Source organism: Apostichopus japonicus, chromosome 7 (genome assembly GCF_037975245.1).
Source record: "Apostichopus japonicus isolate 1M-3 chromosome 7, ASM3797524v1, whole genome shotgun sequence".
Classification (NCBI taxonomy): domain Eukaryota; kingdom Metazoa; phylum Echinodermata; class Holothuroidea; order Aspidochirotida; family Stichopodidae; genus Apostichopus; species Apostichopus japonicus.
Genome location: NC_092567.1, coordinates 23,963,037 through 23,981,973, shown reverse-complemented (window position 1 = coordinate 23,981,973; position 18,937 = coordinate 23,963,037). Strand labels below are relative to the sequence as shown.

At 36.3% G+C, this 18,937-nt stretch overlaps 1 protein-coding gene across 1 annotated transcript in view; it reads right to left on the bottom strand.

Moving 5' to 3' along the window:
- Positions 1-18,450, bottom strand: part of LOC139969816 (uncharacterized) — a 59,459-nt gene extending 41,009 nt beyond the window's left edge. Inside the window, exon 1 of the mRNA XM_071975102.1 lies at positions 17,987-18,450. Within this exon, the coding sequence (XP_071831203.1) occupies positions 17,987-18,222 (236 nt within the window). The 5' untranslated portion in view covers positions 18,223-18,450. The remainder of the gene's footprint in view (positions 1-17,986) is intronic.
- Between the last annotated feature and the right edge of the window lie 487 nt (positions 18,451-18,937).

The following is an 18,937-nucleotide window of genomic DNA, read 5'->3' as shown; positions in this document are numbered from 1 at the left end:
ACCAGTGGCCAATGTTTTATCACTCGTGCATGACTGCTGAAAGTACAGTAATTACAGTATTTCAAGATTGAAAATGCAACAATATTGATGTTTTGACACCACTTCAATCATTTATAAATTATATATTATTTTGCATGTGATTTTCATTTACTCCTATTTTGTGACACAAAACAGATTTTATTTTGAATTTTGGAAACTGATTACAAAATCTACAAACACTTGCAACCAAAGCCGAGAAATTGATCGCCGAGCAATCCCTAAAATAAAATATTCATAAGCACACTTAAAAGTATCTCTGTTTATCCTCATTTGCATCTCTGATAGGTCTTAATTTTCTACGACAATAATCAGCAAAACAGAAATAAAGGCTTCTGTAGAGTAGCATCTCCCAGTTCATGACAAAGCACAGGGATAGTTCGAGGGTAATAGAATACGTAACAAAAAAAGAAACTTGTATACACTACTTCCCCTCCTCATTTCAGGCAACAGAAATTTAATAACGATAAAAATTTTATCATGGTAACGCTGGAATTCAGCCAAGAAATGTTCATACAGTGTTTGTTTATAGTTTACCCCTGCACTGTATGAATCACTTGAAATCCCTCAAAGTTTTAAACAAATAAAAAACGTGATGTTATTTCCAATGATCCGAGCAGGTCGATAAGACTACCAGGACCTACTCACTGGCCTTTGATGGGGTTAAGATTACTTGTTATTAATATAATTAATAGTTTTTTTTCTTATTACAGACACACTTGCAAGGAATAATTTAGTGTTCAAAGTTTGCGTAGCAGTTTTGAAGGTTTTGAAACTGGTCTCTTATTAAATGCTGTGGTTCTGATGTAACAAAAACCTACATTTGTTGCACTTGTACAGCAATTTGCCCATTTGGCAAATAATATAGCATTTTGCGATGTGATACCTGATCAACTGTTCACTGCATGGACACCTTTTATATTGAAATTGTTCATTCATTCAGACTTAATTTCAGGAAGCAGATCAGAGCCAAACTCAAACATCATCTTACCAAAAGTGCTACAAATTTAAGGTCAAACCCTGCTCCATTTGAGACGAACAACTCCACAGAACTGAGCCAGGCCCAAACATCATCTTTACCAACTGATATACAGATAAACAGCATATGTTTCTGACGAACTACTCTACAGAACTACTTACTAGAACCCACCATCGGGCCATCAATTTAACACCCATGCCACCACCACTTGGAGTTCCCTTTCTGAAATTCCTGGTGATTGTCCTGCTCCAAAGTAGAATCAAGTCACTGCCTGAGCTAAGCCAAAAATTCTCCTGCATTGTTCTTCCAAAGATAACCTTTATAATCACATCTGCAGGCATGGAATGAGTAATTTGAAACCTTAGCTAAACCATCTCCTTATGAATATCAGATTATGAGGAGTAAATCTGGAGAAAAACAGGAAGGTTAACCTAAGTGACAAAATCAGTTTTATGGAATATTTGTTTGAATATATTTCCAACTTTCCATTGATCAAGTTGTCAATTTTTTGGGAAAACTTATCCCTGAAAAGATAAGGATTTTCAAGAATTTCAATTTGACTCTGATAGACCTCTGCTCTACTGAGGAATTGTACCTTCCTTGAATCATGGCAGTTTCACATGGAAGAAACTGATCTGTTTTCGATAAAATTTACATTTTCTGTTTTCTTCCATGACAACGTCACGAACTCCCATTGTTTACCAAATCAAACTAGATTAACAAAAAAGAAAGAAAAAAAAGCTGAAATAAAAAGAAAGAAGACAAACTAGAACACACCATGATCAGATGATATGTCATTCAGGTGTGAATATTATCCATGACGGAGGAGGTAGGAGCTAGGGAACAGACCGTGGGAAGCAAGACCACGTATATCCTTGATTTCAGTTTAAAGCTGCCTTTATTAACGAGTTTGGATTTTATTGCTTCTGCGGGATCTCCAGATTGGATTTAACTTGCAACCTACTTTAAACTCACCGGTTATTCTTTCAAATATGCTAAAATATGTCAACTAGTGGTCACAAATGCAAATTTATGCAATTTATGGCCTAACTCAGCTAGTTGGGACGATTTTCCATAGACTGTAACTTTCTGGTCCCGCTTCAAAGCACTTGCACTGATTGCATGGATATGAGCAATATGAGTACATCATGTTTCCATCAGATAGAGGTTGGGAAATGTTCATACTGTCAGTATGAGTGCTTTGGAGCATGATATTAGAGGACAGTATAGAGTGGTATTAGCATTAATAGTAAATTGTCCCGACAAATTATTAATAGTAGTCTGTTTGTCTGAGGCTACCAAACTTCTGTTTGGACAACCAAAATCAGCTGTGGAGGTTGTCCATGCAGTTCACATTGTTGCACATAGTTGTTTACATCAAATTCAGATTACATTATCACTAAATACAGTACTCCCCAACTAAGTAAAATGATAAATAAATCCCCCTTCCCACTCTCCCATCCCAACTGGTGTTCTATTCACCAAACTTACACTACACATCTCTCCTACAGTGTACATATTGGTCATCGTTATGTTTGCAGTCTTTTTTTGGGGTGGGGGTAGGGTGGGCAACCAAGTTTGCTGTTTGGACAACCGTAATGAAAGGAAACCAGAAGAATCCTTAAAAATTTGCCTATTTTGCATAACTTTATCTTTAATTGTATTTAACTTTAACTTGGTGAAAGTGGCATGTTACAAGTTGTAACAAGTTACCAACTATGTACTTTTGGGAATTTATATCTAGAAACACAAAACCAACAAATATCTTTAGTCAAAACAGCTTTAAAGAAAACATCTTGCTCCCTGTGGGGGATAAATCTGTGATGTCATAGTAATGCTAGGATCTCAAACCTAATTTTTTCTGATTTTTCTTTCTTTATTATATAGATGGATGATGTTTAACGGTATTGACACTGAACCAAATGCTATCATCATTAGGTCAAGTTAAGAGCTTCCATATTTTTTATTCAACATTTTCAAAAAACCTGTAGATCTCTATTGTAGAATATAAACATACAACAAAATAAAAGCCGAAGATAAAAGTGGGGCACGTTGATATCACATTTAGACTTGCTCAAGTCTTTGGCTTTGTGTGTGAAGGAATATTAAAGGGAGTGAAGACTGGAACACAAAGAAACGTCTGATGCCTGTAATCTGACCTAGTTTCGAATGAGGTGTAACAGAAGTGTTAGACACCACCATCGATCCCAGAAAATACACACACAGCTTGCTACCGTTGGTAATTAGACACTAGTGTACAGTCAATACAGGCAGCTATGGTCAATACCCACAACACAGTGTACATAGCAGCCATGGACATCTCAGGTATCACGTTTCATTACTGTTTGCATTTTGTAGCGCCAAGAAAAAAACTTCACTTTCAAGCAATGGAAAGTTAACTTTTTCAGAGGGCTGCACGCGGTTTGGGGAGAGTCTTCAATGCCTGTGATATCTTTAGCATGTCACACACTTTTTCTTAGCTGTTTGGCAAAGTGGACATAATTATCTCATATTTCATATATCAACAATGATGATTGAATTATTTTATTTTTTCTCCTTTAAAGATCACTAGCAGATATTAAAATTTAGCAAGAAAAAATGAGGGACGCACACTTCCTGTTACACATACTTTTGTGGACAATCAAGTTATGAAAATGATCGGGTTAAAGTTGCAAGCAATTAACTCTGAGAGGACAATCAAACATGGCATTATTTAGATTCATGAATTCAGATTATTTTTCATAAATTCAGATTAAATTATCATAAAAATTCATCATAAAGTTGGGACTAACTTTAAGTCATTGCTAGAAATCGTGAATTAAATATGGTAATTTAATAATTTTAATCCTCTTTTGATTTTACCTGCCAAACTGTTTACAGTCATTGAAGAACGATAAAAATGAATTTGCTTTGCAAACTACGGAAGTTAAACGGCTTCCTAACTTTGATCATTGATGACAATAAATTTGCTTTTCTATCATATTTTGAAGTGGCAATTCTGATGGCCTTTACATCTTGCAAACTTCTTAAAATCTTTTCCGACATCAGAAGTTTCCTCTTGCCCCAGGTCAGCTTAGTACCCATAACCCAAAAAATTCACTTCAAATGACGAGTTTGCACTGCAGGATCTCCCTGTATCCATCCAACATAACACTACCAGAGACTACACTATAGTATACATGTATATACCAAGGTAAATCCTATTTGACTCGATTATTTTTTTTTTGGAAATTTTGAATTTTCTAAATTTGATCTTTCCAAGGACAAGAATCCAATTTGACAAAAGAGAAGACAGGTGCTCAAAGAATGGGGCCAATGTTCCTAACCTTCCCATGGGGTGGCCATATCTTAGCAATTCAATGCTTCATCTTAAAACAGACAACCTTTGGAACCCCTCTCAGCATGAAGAATAACTCCATCATAGTTTCTTTTGCCCCTTTCCATGAAGAAAACTGTGGAGTTCAAGTAAATAATACCAACCTTGAAGAAAACTATATATATGCTGTAAAGAAAGATCTGTTGTTCAGCAGTCAAATATGCATTCATTGCTTAAAATTATATCTAAATATATCTATGTATTTATATGGACATATATATATTTATATATATATATAGATATATATAGATATATATTATATAGTATAGTATAGTCTACCTATACAGTAACTTACATCATGTTGTTACCTGAGTTTCATGCCTGCAGTGTGCGGGGATCATCAGACAACTGGACGTAAACATTCGTGTATGTGACCTTAACATGTTATTTCTTCCTAGCACGGTCGGGCGGTTTATTGACATGGCGACAATTTGAGATGAGCTGTTTGTTTGTTTATACTGTCCTTGGTACGTAAGGTTGCCAGCATTTTTTCTACGCAAAGGTTGCACTGGCCTGATTCACGATTGTGCGCACAAATGATCTCTCAATGTAAAAGATTTGAGAATTACAGTATATATAGTTATACACATAACATTACTGTAGTACACCTATACAATATCTCAGCATAACATAAATGTTTAATTCTTGGTTTCCCAAAATATGGAGTCACTCTTACAGACCTTGAAAATTTGTGAGGGGGACCGTGGGTAGCAAAGTCGGCAATGACTATAACGGTGATCGCAAAGTCTGTAATTACTACTACGGTTAGATTCGTCCTACACGGCAACATACAGAAACGTTGTACTCAAAGCCAAAGTCAAAGTGAATTAATCAGGTCACACATCCAGAGTCTATGCATGCTAAGTTCTTCAATACCGCCTTCATTACCTTAAGGGGAAACATGTCATACTGTAGAACTTTTCATTCTTTTATAGTATGTTATATAAACATGGCAATAACTAAAAAGTATCTATAGTAACAAGTAAATTATATGCAGGTATACACATGTGATACAATACATATATACGTACATGTGTATACTTTTAACACATGGAATTTATGTTCTTAGAGCAAGGCATTGTAATCATCCTTACAGCATTTTGGCATTCTACACCCTCCAAGTCCCGCCCTCACACCCTCCCGCCCTCACACCCTCCCGCCTTCACGCCCTCCAGCCCTCACACCTGACTTTGTTATATGTATGTACACTCTTAACAGGGTCAAGCACCTAGCTTGGCAATTTACCATTCATGTGACTTGTGCATCTGAACAGGCTGTGCAATTTATAATCATTAAACACAGTAATGTTAGAACTTCTGTCAACTAAATTACCTCTCAGGGACAATTTCAGACTCAACTATGTTAAGTCTTATTCCTGACTGTACTGTTTACCCAGATCATTGGAGGTAAAAACAGACCTCCATGCCCAGATCAATTCTTTGCCCTTTGTTTTAAACCAATTCTAATAATTTAGTCAATTTTGTAAGTTTTGTGTATTTGGAAATTTCTTTTTGAGGACTGAGACCAAGGGAGTAATTTCAATGTTTCTTTTGAATGATTAAGTGGCAACAAGTGCACAGGCTGAAGTTTGGACCCAAGTTATCAAGAAAAACAAATTGGCCTTTCCTATTTCAGTCAATTTTTCTTTTCGTTCTGAAAAACTGTTCTGTTTACATTTCCATTGAGTAAATTGATGGGCAAAGAGTTGTTGAGGTAATTAGGCCGATTCTTACTTCCTTTGAAGCAATTTGACAAAGTGAAAAAAGTTTTTAATGAATACCTCTGGAATGTCAAGTTCCTTCCACATACATATGTCTAAAATAACCTATTTTCATCGACATAATGAAACAAGTCCTCCAATTATTGTAAGCTTCGCCTTCAGGGTGTACAGAGTCTGAAAATCAAAGTCATGTCCTGACATATCAGTGTGCATCATCTTCAAAACGGTTTCAATTTATCAATAAAATTTATGTCAAGAAGCAGGCTCTTCAAGTATTTTCTTCACTTCAAAATGACTGCTTCTTCACATACATTATCAGTAAATCTATAACTATTAACTTAATAATGACTCAAGGTGCCATAGGAAGCCAGTGTCAAAGGTTAATACCAGGTCACTCTAGACACAGTAAAGGGAGTGTGCGAAGGTCGTGAGGGGGCAGGTTCTGAAGTGAGGAAGCCAACTTAATTTTAATATACACAATAAAGTGCCAAAGATCTGACAACACAAAAATTATTGATCTGGAAAATTTTGCCCACTGTAATCTTAAATGACCACCAGTCTACACTATATATCATCAGTAAATTTACCCAGTAAGATAGTAGTTGAAATAATAATGATAAGTTCAGCCAGCATCTGATAAAAATCTAAATTACAGGGCAAATTTTAATGATCGTCTGGGTCGTCCCAGTCCCTGGTCAGTCCGTCCCCCAAGAGGAAAACCACAAATTATGACCTTGTTGTCCAAGGAACAACCAGTGGAAAAAACATCCTTTACAATTTACGATATTAATAAGGAATGGTTCCAAAACCCAAACCATCTAAACTCGAACTGACCGTGATCATTTTGTGATAATCCATGTACACACTTCAGCCATATAAAACGGGACCGTGTAACCCTGGAAGTGTGGTTTCCACGGTATTAACACCTGCATGATGCTTCTTCCATTAGAACTGTGATGAAGTAGAGTGCTGGTCAATCTAATTAGCTTCTTGGGTCCCTTTGGGGAACAGTTAGCTCCTTTTTCCTTAACCATCATCCTACCTTGACCAACTAAGCTAGATTTTATTTTTCATTCTATATCAAATCTGACAGTTTTCTTTTGCAGGTGCTAAATTTTTAAAGCATTTTCCCAACATTTATTCGACAGCTGAGCCTGAAGCAACAAAGTATGAAACTCTTATAATAGGGAGCCCATTATAAACTATTCATATAGTGACCAGTGTCAAAGGTCAGTTAACAATGGTAGTATTTCCTGACTATGGGTCTGACATTGTTTCTCCTTTGAGAACTGTAACTAGTTTTATTAGGAAGCCTGCAAGGTTGTATTTTAACAGAGTCACAGCTGGAAATGGCTCTGCACTCGATCATAGTACATCAAAGATTCATCAAAGATCGTTCTTCTATCTTTTTTGTTTTTACGAAAAGTCAGCGAAGATAGGTCTGGGCTGCACCTCCATAACTTAATAGCTTGATCAACTCTCAACGCCAGTCCCCTTAAATCGAGACTGCATTGTAATCTGTCCAACCGTGGTAAGTTTTACGAATATTCACCCAAGATGAGAGTCATCAAGGGTACAACAAAATACGAACCACTTGAACCATTCTCAACCCCCGCTCCCCTTTCACCTGAGAATGTAACGTTATGATCATGATCATGTCATGTCAAGTGCCTTCCGGGCGGTGCCTTTCAATCATAAGGTCCCGAGTTCGAGTCACTCCCAGATTAATGTATGTCGTCCAGTTACAGAATTATTAACAATTGACAATTTATAATCATGGACGTTAAATATGAATCTAAGGAATGACTTTGGTGAGCTTGCGGCTTTGCTATGCCAATGAGGCTTCTTCGCAAGTTCCTGCTTGCAGGAGGATCTAAAAAATATAGGTGAGTATCACGGGTCCCTAGAAATGGGAATAGACAAGATCAGCAGACATTTCAATCTTGGGGTGCACAGCACTTAATTAGGGGGGGCACAATGTTTATTTGTGAATGCCCTCCTGGGGGAGGGGTCTAATGGAAGGGACTAAGAACTTTTTGAATAATTAAGGGTCCTTAGATGCAATCTGGTGCTATATTTTGCAACTTGAAGTAACTTTATGTTCAAGAATTTTCGGGCTAGTCTGTCCGATATTATATACATAGGTTTTTGTTTGAGTATTTTTTTGTAACACTACAATTCCATCTGGGGGGCACCTAGGGGCACAATTTTTTGGGGGAGGCCACATGCCCCCCCCCCTAGGCCACCCCCTGGCGACGCCACTGACGATCAGGTCAAACAAAGGTTGGTGAGCATTTTAAGAAAGATAGGTGCAGAGAACATGCATGTACAGTAAAATGTATGGAGATGTGGCTTTTAAATTTATACAATGGTAACCCCTGCAAAGTCATTCCAAAATGATCGAAACTTTCTTTCCAGCCAAGAAAGGTAATACTGTTAACCATAATGTTACTATCTATAGGTTCTTGTGTGATGTTCCTTCTTACCAAAATAGCTTCTTTATTTTCAAACCAAGATCTCTTGGCTCCATTAAACAATGGCGTAGCAAGATATTTTAAAAATAGCCTTTTGGCTAGCTGCTGGAGATTACGACCAACACAGACTCACTTGTACATGCTTGCTTTACTGGAACGAGTCATTTAGCCGTTGACTCCTGGAGACTGACTGTTTCTCTCTATTTTTTGCCAGTGACATGTAGGCCCAATGCCACCAGGGCATCAAATATAACATAGTTCCTTCTTATAAAGTTGCCCAACTGTGAGAGGTCACATTCAATTTGTATCAAGTCATGGATATGACGTCACATCAAGAAAATGTAGGTTTGGTGGAGAAAGGACACTTACACATCTCAGTCATGTAGCCGCATAGACTCACAAAATATCAGATCAAAATATATAGAAAAATTGTGATCTACAACTTGCGACTTTATGTTACTGTTAACAAAATTTCAGGACTTGTTTTTGGAATGCGTTTAACATTTTAACATGAGTGAAGAGGAAAGTATGTAAGTTTTCAGGAAATGGAACACATTCTGAAACATGCCTGAATATACAAGTACCGCACTAGCAGTATGAGTACAATTTAGCATAATTAAGTACAAGTACAATTTTCCCTTGGCGGTACGATCGAGTATTTGTACGAGAAGGAATGCAAAGCTGTTTAAACCTTGAATATGAGTACCCAAACTTGCACCAGGCTAGTCCTAGATAAGTACTAGAATTCAAGATGCCTCGAGTACAAACTACGTGTACAAACTACCGGTACAAACTATGTGTGCAAACTATGTGTACAAACTATGTGTACAAACTATGTGTACAAACTACATGCACAATTCCAAGAGGGAGAATACGGGCACATGCAGCTAAGAACACGCTTGGAGATTACACACTGGGACACCCACTGAAATATTCAACCAATCAGGATACTGGACAAGTATTTAATGCATTAAATTTGGTCAAAAAAATTAAATTTTCTGATCAATACTTAAATTTGTAAATGTACTTTCTTTACAGTCAAAAAGCTAAACTAACCAGAAAAATGTTTCGTGGTTCCGATGTCTAAACATATTCACAGGTTGGAAAGCCATACAGTACATGGTTAGTTTTCATGAACTTGTGCACACCAAAATGACGAGAATTATCTATTGACTATTAATGTGACAACATATAAAGGAAGGTACTGGTCAGGAATCAGTTGTTGACAAAGTCTATTCAGTTACATAGTATACTAAAAGTTTGCGCCTAAGTCCCAAAAATATTTGACCCAAACAACCTGACTAATATATATTTGCCCCCAAAAATTGAACCTCAAAAATTGTGGGCCCACAAATTTCGGTCGAAAGAATGCGTCCCAAAATGTCTTTGTCAAAGAGTATAGCAATTTGGCTCTTTTAATTATCATTACTTTTCAAAACTTTACAAAATATACCAGAAATTACGACCAAGTGAAAAGTATTGTCCAAGCACCTAGTTTTTTATTGGTGCTATACCAAGGGGAAATCCATACTTTAACTCATCAGGGCAAATTTTCAAGGACGTAAATTGAAGATTGTCCCTCCAACAGCCAAGCTTTACATTTCGGTTGTCTGACCAGAAAATTTGGTTGCCCAAAAATTTGAAGCAAACTAACAATGACTGATACCTACACTATAGGAGAGATGAGTATAGGCTGGTTGAATAGAACATCAAGTTGGGGGCGACAAACAATTTATCAATTTACCTAATTGGGGTTCATTTAGTTACAATGTAATCTGATTTTATATGTCAACAACTACAGTAGTCATCCACCAAGCAAAGACTAGAGCTGCTTTGGATTTTCCAAACAGACATTTGGTTGTCTTGAACAACCAGACTAACATTAAAACTTTGTTCTGCTTCTGTATACTTGATCTAAGTAAGTCTACAGTACAAAAGTCTGATTAGCAATAAAGGAATTGAAAGTTCTCTTATCAGTAAATGTTCCAGACACTGTGACTAAATATAAACATCAGTAAATTTCCTTCACCAAGTGATTACTCACTTTGGCATGAGTAAGTCAGTATGCTGTACATAGAGAAGTCCTTTGTACATTGTACTGTGTATCTCCCATGTAAGGGACCAGAGTGTTCAATCAATTGTGTACAAAGTCTATGTATTATATATAAATATACATACTACAGGTGTATTTGTACATTTATGGTGAAAATTGGTTAAAGAAATGTAGGTGTTTTATGTTCAAATTACAGGACAAGTCATTCAATCTTATGCTAATTACAAGCTGTACTTTTGAGAACAGACTTGCGGTGAGTCTGTATTAAATTGTACAGTTATTTTTCTAGCATCTTGTTGCTTGCAGCCTACTCGTATTTTGTGCCGGAGACATTTTGGGCTCTAAGATAGATAGAAGATAGCAGAAGCAGAATTAAGCTACTCGTAGATCATGCTTAGAGAATTATACTCATCCTCTCACTAATATCATGGGGGAGTTCTACTTGTACTTGTACACTCATGCAGAATTAAGTTACTTGTAGATCATGCTTAGAGCCTTATACTCATTCTCTCAAATATATCATGGGGGAGTTCTTTTGTACTTGTACACTCATGTCATCGTACTTGTACTTCCAGTCTATCTGCGGACTAACACATTTTTCATTGCAGACATACAGTAGTAATGGCCAATTATATTTGTCCTACCACATAAACCACCATGGCCGCTTTGTAGTTTCAGATTTTACTAGGAACTCGCTGCAAATTGTCGTCATTGCTTGGATCTGTAATTTTCACCAGTTCTAACTTTATCCTTCTGTGTACATTTTGCCCATAATGGGGAGTTCAGATTTTACCACTGCTGAGCAGAACAGCGGGGTTTCATCTCGACTATATATTTAAAAGGACTGGTAACCATGGAAACTTAAGCCAAATGAGAGTCACGCCAAAACAACAGCCACTTTTTCAGAAGCACCCAACCACATATAAAACACTTTTTTAGGGCAAAACGTTGGACAATACTGTACATGTATTTAAAATCCAGAGTTATTTCTGATTGTTAAAAAGACTCCTTTTTGTGATTTTCCACCGACTGGTAAAAAACATTGCACCTGATGAGAGTAAAAGGGGAAAAAAGTTTGGCCAAACCTTTAGGAAGTGTGCTACTGGCAAATTAGGAAATAGTTCCCTTTCTGGAAATAACTTGAGTGGGATAAATGACAAACTTTGTAAATTCTGTGGTCTTTGATGACAAACTGACCAAATTTTTTTTTAAGACCGTAAAAAAGACCATGTTTTCTCATCAACCTTGGTGCCCTCTGGCTAATTCCGAGGAAGGAGGTGTTAGACAGAAGTAAGTCATTAGAACCAGTCAATATTGGTTAACCCATACCTGAAACATGTGCAGAAAAAATAACAACAATGTTGGCAATATTTAGACTAACACTGCTATGTAGGAAAGAAAATTTGTAAACATTTATGAAATCTACCCAATGGTGCAAAGTAAGTGCAAAACAAACATTGCTATTCAACACTTGTTTGAAAGAGTGAAAATATTCTATAAATGTAGTAGCTCTAACAGGTAATTTAGGGATCTCTGTAAAGATACAATGGGCGGAATAAATTTGGACAAGAATTCGATAACTTACAAGTTTGTTATGAACAATTCCCAGCCCCCTCCCCCCTACCCTCCTAAAAAACTATACCCCTTGCCATCCAATTGCTATGCATCAAATTGCAATGAAACTTGTCATGAGATGGCAAGGTAAACTAAAACTATGATTTATAAAAAATGATAATACTTTGATATATATGTGACATGTCATTTAAAAAACATCCACAATTAATTAGTGAAAGCCACTTAATTGCTTTAATTCTTAGTTTTGGAGCCAGACCTACACACAGTACTACTTGACAGTATTCTGTAACTGGTGTCATCACAGTAGGATGGTAAAATATGGACACACGCTACCTGTATGAACAGGAACTGAACTGCCTTGACTCAACCGTTGTAAACTTTGATAATGGAAGATAGTCGAGTACTTTGGGTGTGTTTAGAACACTGACTGGTTTTATTTAAAAGTTTTAGCGAGTTTTATGTACCGGCTAGTTAATACAGCTTTCAACATCTGGTCGACATTTTGCCAGACCGAATGTATAGTACCAAAACACACAATATGACGAATATTAGCCACAAATTTAAGCACGCTAAAAAATTGCCAGAAATTTTACAAAATCACTTTTTTCATGAAAGAACTTTCTCATTCTTCAACTTCTGAGGATTGTTAAAAAGGACAATTAAATGTCTCATTGTGGAGTCCAAACTTGCTTGTCATTACTGTAAAATGCCTGTTGAAAATTTGAGAATGGGTGACGTTCGTTTTGAGCAGAGTTTTAGTTTTTAACACATTTATTGTAAAACTCATAACCAGTATTATGAAGAACATTCAAATACTCATAGGCGTAGGAACCCAATTTGATATGGGGGGCTGTAACGACTTGCCTGAAAAATATAACCAAAATTGTTTGTGCGCTCCGCACGCATTCAATATCTTAATGTGCATATCATATAGGCATGCATCTGTTATTACGTCGCATGCAAATAACATACAATCATTTGCCGTGTTATTACCCTTCCATATTGGTAATAATTATTGGGAAAGTTGTTACAATAATAATGGTAATAACTATATCAGTTAACCATTGAAAAACACATTGCAAATTATTTTTCTTTCAGTAGGTGCCTGAAAATTCTCAGCATATTGCCTGAATTTTCACCAACAAATTTGGTTGGGGGAGCTGCAGCCCCCCCAGCCCCCCGCCTCCTACGCCTATGCAAATACTACAATAGGTATATATTAGACCCGAAGAAGCTCAGGTAATCTTATGAAGAACGCGCCCTCACGTATCAAGGAATAATTTGTCCGGTATCACATCACATATGCCATCCAAAATGCCATCCAAAATGCCACCCAAAATGCCATCCAAAATGCCACCCAAAGTACCATCCAAAATGCCATCCAAATACCATCCAAAATGCCATCCAAAATGGGCAAATTGCTATACAAGTGCAAATATGTGCAGCAGGTTTTGCACATAGGAACCATAGTACGTTATAACAGAAAGTTCATAGTACTTAGTCAAAATGCTACATAACATTTTAATTTGGCAGATCCAGGATTTTAAGACAAGTGTTTGTGGCTTTGAGGTTGCTGTAGCTAATACTATTTAGGGGGGTGTTTTTCCCATCGGTAGATATTAAAATTTTGACATAATCGATGCATTCCCAGGCATATTTGAGGCAATATAGATGAAGTTTAATAAGGTCAACACCCAAGGTTGTGCTTAAAGCCTCGTAACTATTTTTAATTTTTGTGTTTTGTTAAAATGGGATGGAAACCATTACACATCCCCCCCCCACACCTGCCTTTGATATATTAATATTAATAGTATTGTAATTAGTTTTCGACCTTTTAACCTTTGACCCTTCACTGCACTAACAGAGGTTGTCACCTTGCTCTTTGATTTCACTCAAGATCGAGGCAAACAGTATTCAGACACAGAATTAATTGAAACTGTAAACATTATCTGTACTGCTCCTAAATATGCCAGAAATGAAAATGTTTGAAACTTGACAAAGCATTTAACATATATATTTAACATAACATAAAGCATTTAACATATCAAGCCTCTCATTGTGCAAAACACCTCAGTGGAATTGCTACCATGTCTGACAGTTTTTTACAACAACAAAATAACTAGTGACATATTTGGAACTACTTATTTGTATAATTTCATCTCAGCAGGGAACTGTCTTGCTTCCAACCCAAACACAATAGGAGGATCGGAGGGCCAACGCTACTCAATTGTTCGCATAGTTTTAAAATGATAACACCCAATATGTATATATGGTCACATGATCTCATGCACGATAACCTCTGCGTCAAATAGTAAGGAGAACTGCTGTTTGAAATGTTATGAAACTTAATCAGCGTTTGCACGAATATTCCTAGAAATCTAATCAACTCAAACTGAATTGTTAAACATGGAATGGAGATAAGGTAAACTATAGCTGTTGCTGGTGACCTAAATGTCTATTTTTCTTGGGGATCCAATTTCAGAGCTGAGCAGGAGTTTCTCTACCTATCGTGTCAAAACTGTTGTTTTTCGTTTGTTTTGTTTTATATGTATGGAAGACGATTTTCCACCTGGGCTAAAACTAAAGAAATATCCCACAAAATGTGACCTGTAAATTACAACAAAAATGTTAGCTCTTGAAGTATATATCTGGAACAGTGAAGAAAATGGTTTAACAAATTGTATTTGCACAGTAGGTAAAATATTCTTGAAAGTGAGAAGGCCCGACACTTTCTATCAAGAAGACACCTCCCAGATGACAAGCAAATTAACATGATGCTAATTAAAAAAAAATAACACACATGAGAATGTAACCTAGTTAAATACATTTAATATTTGAATTTTGAGATTGGTCGAATTTTTCTTCCCCTTTGAACCTAATGAGTAGCCTATAACTGCAAAATGAGGTTGTAATTTAGAGCTATCCGGCATTTCTCCAGAAACCGCTGTCATACCGGTCCTTATGCGCTTGAACTACCCTGGGGTACACTGCTTACAGATTTCTGAATCAAAGGAAATAGTTCTCTTGAAAATGCTAACAAACTTTCAACACTCCTGATGAACTTGCATGTACCTGACCCACAAGGTTCCACTTGACCAAATGAAAAGTGAGCTTTAGAATTTAAATATGCTAGATATTAAAATATGGTCACCTTTGGTCAAAATTCTTAAAATGTTTTTATTACAACCTTCGAGGAAATTTTCCTCACTGGGACATTCACTCATCTTGTGTGTTCCTTAACAATGTCTGAGAACAATTTGGAGAGTAAAGACCTCCAGGAAAAGTACTTTTTGAAAACTTCTAGCAATTATAGCATGCTATAACTTGGGGCCTATACTGACTACATTTAAACACAAGTTAAGGTGCTTGAAATAGATTGACTTCAAAACTCACCGTACCATTGTAGTTTGCAGTCAGTGATTGCAACTTATCAAGTTTTGAGTAAAAAAGTAGAATCGATATGACAATGCACTGTTGATTTATGGCAATTATAGAGCCCCATCCTAGCATGTGATTTAGCATGAATTTTAGGGATTTTCAATATTTTGTTATTAAAACACTATTTTCAAGATGGGTAGGCCTATCACAACTGTTAACTTTCACTTCATTATTTCCAATTAAACTTTCAGACTAATCTATTACAGGGTTTCTGACATACGATCTTAGTGCTTGAATAGCAGAAGATGCACTACTCTAGTATATACAGTTAACAAGGTAAATATTGAAAAAGTCACTATGCAGTATAACATTAACTTTTCATTACTGTTCATGAAAACTAGCAAATTGATATCCACATCCCCAGTGGCATATATTAACCATAGAATGTGCTCTCGTTTTTTAAGGATATGTGTAGAAAATGCATGAATTCTTCTGTCCACAGAAATTTATATCCTCTTTTACTGACATAGACCCAAAAATTTATCGAGTCAAAGGATGCACTTTTATTGTATATATTTAAGAAATTATCGATAAAAATTATGAAATCTGCAACTTGAATACCTCCATAAAGGTCAACATTTCAGCACTTTTAATAAATTTAACAACCACATGATCCCCACCTAACATATGTCCATAGACAATGCTCTTGCTAAAGAAGGATATATACAAAAAAAATGCATGTTCCCTCAAATATGCTTGAAACTCAAACGATGGTCCCTGATGTTTCAAATTTCAACATCCCATGTAGGGGAACCATTTAGCATTCTTCCCCGATCATCATGACCCATTTAACTGTACGAGTCCAACAATTCTGGGAATAAATCTGGACGGTACAATTCTCACCTGCTGCAAATCACTTTTAAAAGTTAACACAATATTAGTAACGATAGAATTTGGGACCACATACTGCGAGTATTTTTAAAACATATTTTTTAACACTAAAATGGGACTAACTACACTATTTAGCAAAACTTGTATAATTTTCAGGCATATTCTTATAAATTGCATGATGGGAAATAGTGATGTTGCGATGTTACTTTCATATCTGCGATATTTATCGATATGCATCTTTTTGCCCCGGATATATCCACTGCGAACCATGTTTGTGCACAGAAATGCATTTTCTTGTTAGTGCATATATAGTACCTTTAAAATTAAGACAAAATGTCAAGGTGGACTTACTTACTAATTGATTAATATGCAAATCCTCTTCAAAAAAAATATTAAATGAGGCAAAAAATATGTGATCAGCACTGAACTGTACAGATATGTGGTTAAAATGTGAGATATTTTGCAAGACAATTAAGAAAGCTATTCATGCCATATCCATGTGGCAGCTAACAAGCTTTTAATTTGAAGGGACTATGTGACACAAAACTTGTTAGAAACTACATTGGCAACAAAGTTAAAAAGACTTAGAACATGTTTTCTTTATTAGCATGTTATAATTGTTTAGGGATTTATCTAAATAAATTTGCATATAATTGTTCAAGGCAATTGTTTTTGGATTTATGTAGATAAACTTGCATTATAATTGTTCAAGACATTTCTATGAACTTCCAGTGTGAAATCAAACAATAGTTTTCTGCACAGAGTTACATTTTCTTAAGTTTATATAGAGACATATATGGAGATCAAATTCTCCCTTTGCTTTAACAATCTGTTCACAATGTCTTCCCAGTCCCATAATTTGTCCCCCTTCCCCCTAGCTCAGTCATATCAATGATATACAAATGAAGTAGCTGATTTAACTTGGTATATCAGTAAAGCTCTACTGTAGGTTTAGAAGTGCTAGCATTTGCTCATTACACAATTTACAGCAGGTAAATCATGGCACATCAGGGCACAGGCGCAACTGCGGCACAGAAGGAAAGGGCCCCAGCCTGCCTATGATCTCTACTATTACTAATTCTGCAAAACTATCTGGAACAACAAGGCCCATAAGGCAAAACTGCAAATTGCTATTAGTATTATAGTGTAAACAATTTGCCTTAGCATAACCTTAGGCCTACCAAGTAGTAGCACCTAATCATAATGAACAACCTTTCACTCAAATCCTTATAATTTTTATGCAAATTCCTGAAAGAGACACATGTAGGGTAGATCTAAGTGGTTCTTGTGGTTTGTAGATTTTGAAGAATTTAAACATAACCTATCCTTGGCAGTAAACTAGGCTAGGCCTATTACCTCAGTGAATTTTAGGCTACATATCTGCATAGTTATTATAAATGCAATAAAACTAAGCACCACTGTTAGGCACGTACACTTTGAGAAACTTTAATAAAGTTTAAGTCTGCTCATAAAAGAAGATAAGCAAAATTGAAGGTATACTCACAAAAATGTTAAGTTACTCTTTAATTCCTCTATCGACGAGATGAGACCGTCGTTCAGCGATGAAATTGACCTATTTTCACATGAGATAGACAATTGCTGAGATGCGTCTTTGCAACGGCATTCACAAATGATGCAAATATCATAATCATGCATGCAGTTTACCCATTTGTACTGGTTGACTATTTGGCTGGAAACCAAAGAAAAAAACAAGATCAATATGAACTCTGTAATTGCCATGTTTAGTGTCCCCTATATCATCGAAAGTTCTTGGAAAAGTCCCTTTGCTGTAAATTTGTAATGGCCGGAGCTCTCTCTCCGAGGTCCAGTCCGGAAACATTTGTAGTGTAGAGCTTGCCGTACTACTTTCAGTATATATATGTAAGGCAATCTGTTGTACCCTTTTGCTATTCTCTCGGTGCAAAAAGTACGTAACGACCACATGCGCGTGCAACACACGTTACTGTACTGTGCAATGTAAGACTGTTCTCTAAATTTGGCACGACCTGGACGGATCGAACATACAATAGGTGAGTCAGACGTTTTTATATTTTAAATCTCTTTTCATTGAACTGATCATATCCCTAAAACATATTCTTATAACCAAAGCTAATATTTCTTTTCATATTCGAACACTTGAAAGGGGCAATTGTGAGCTTAAATTTCCCACGTACAGAAAGATTTTTGTATCTCAGAGGAGAAATGGCTCATGGTTATTCATAATAAAGTTTTGTTCACGTGACAATTAATAACACTCTGCTGTGTGTGTCTGAGAGTGTGTGTATTCGTCCTGCATGTAGCAGAGGTCTTACGTTAATATCGTGCCTTAGGTTTCAGGGAAGAACATGGTATGAAAGGACTATGGGGCTATCTTTTTGCCTTGGGGGGGACCACCTTATTATCACAGGCAGGCTGAATGACAAGGACATATCCAACAGAAAATATTCGTTCCTTT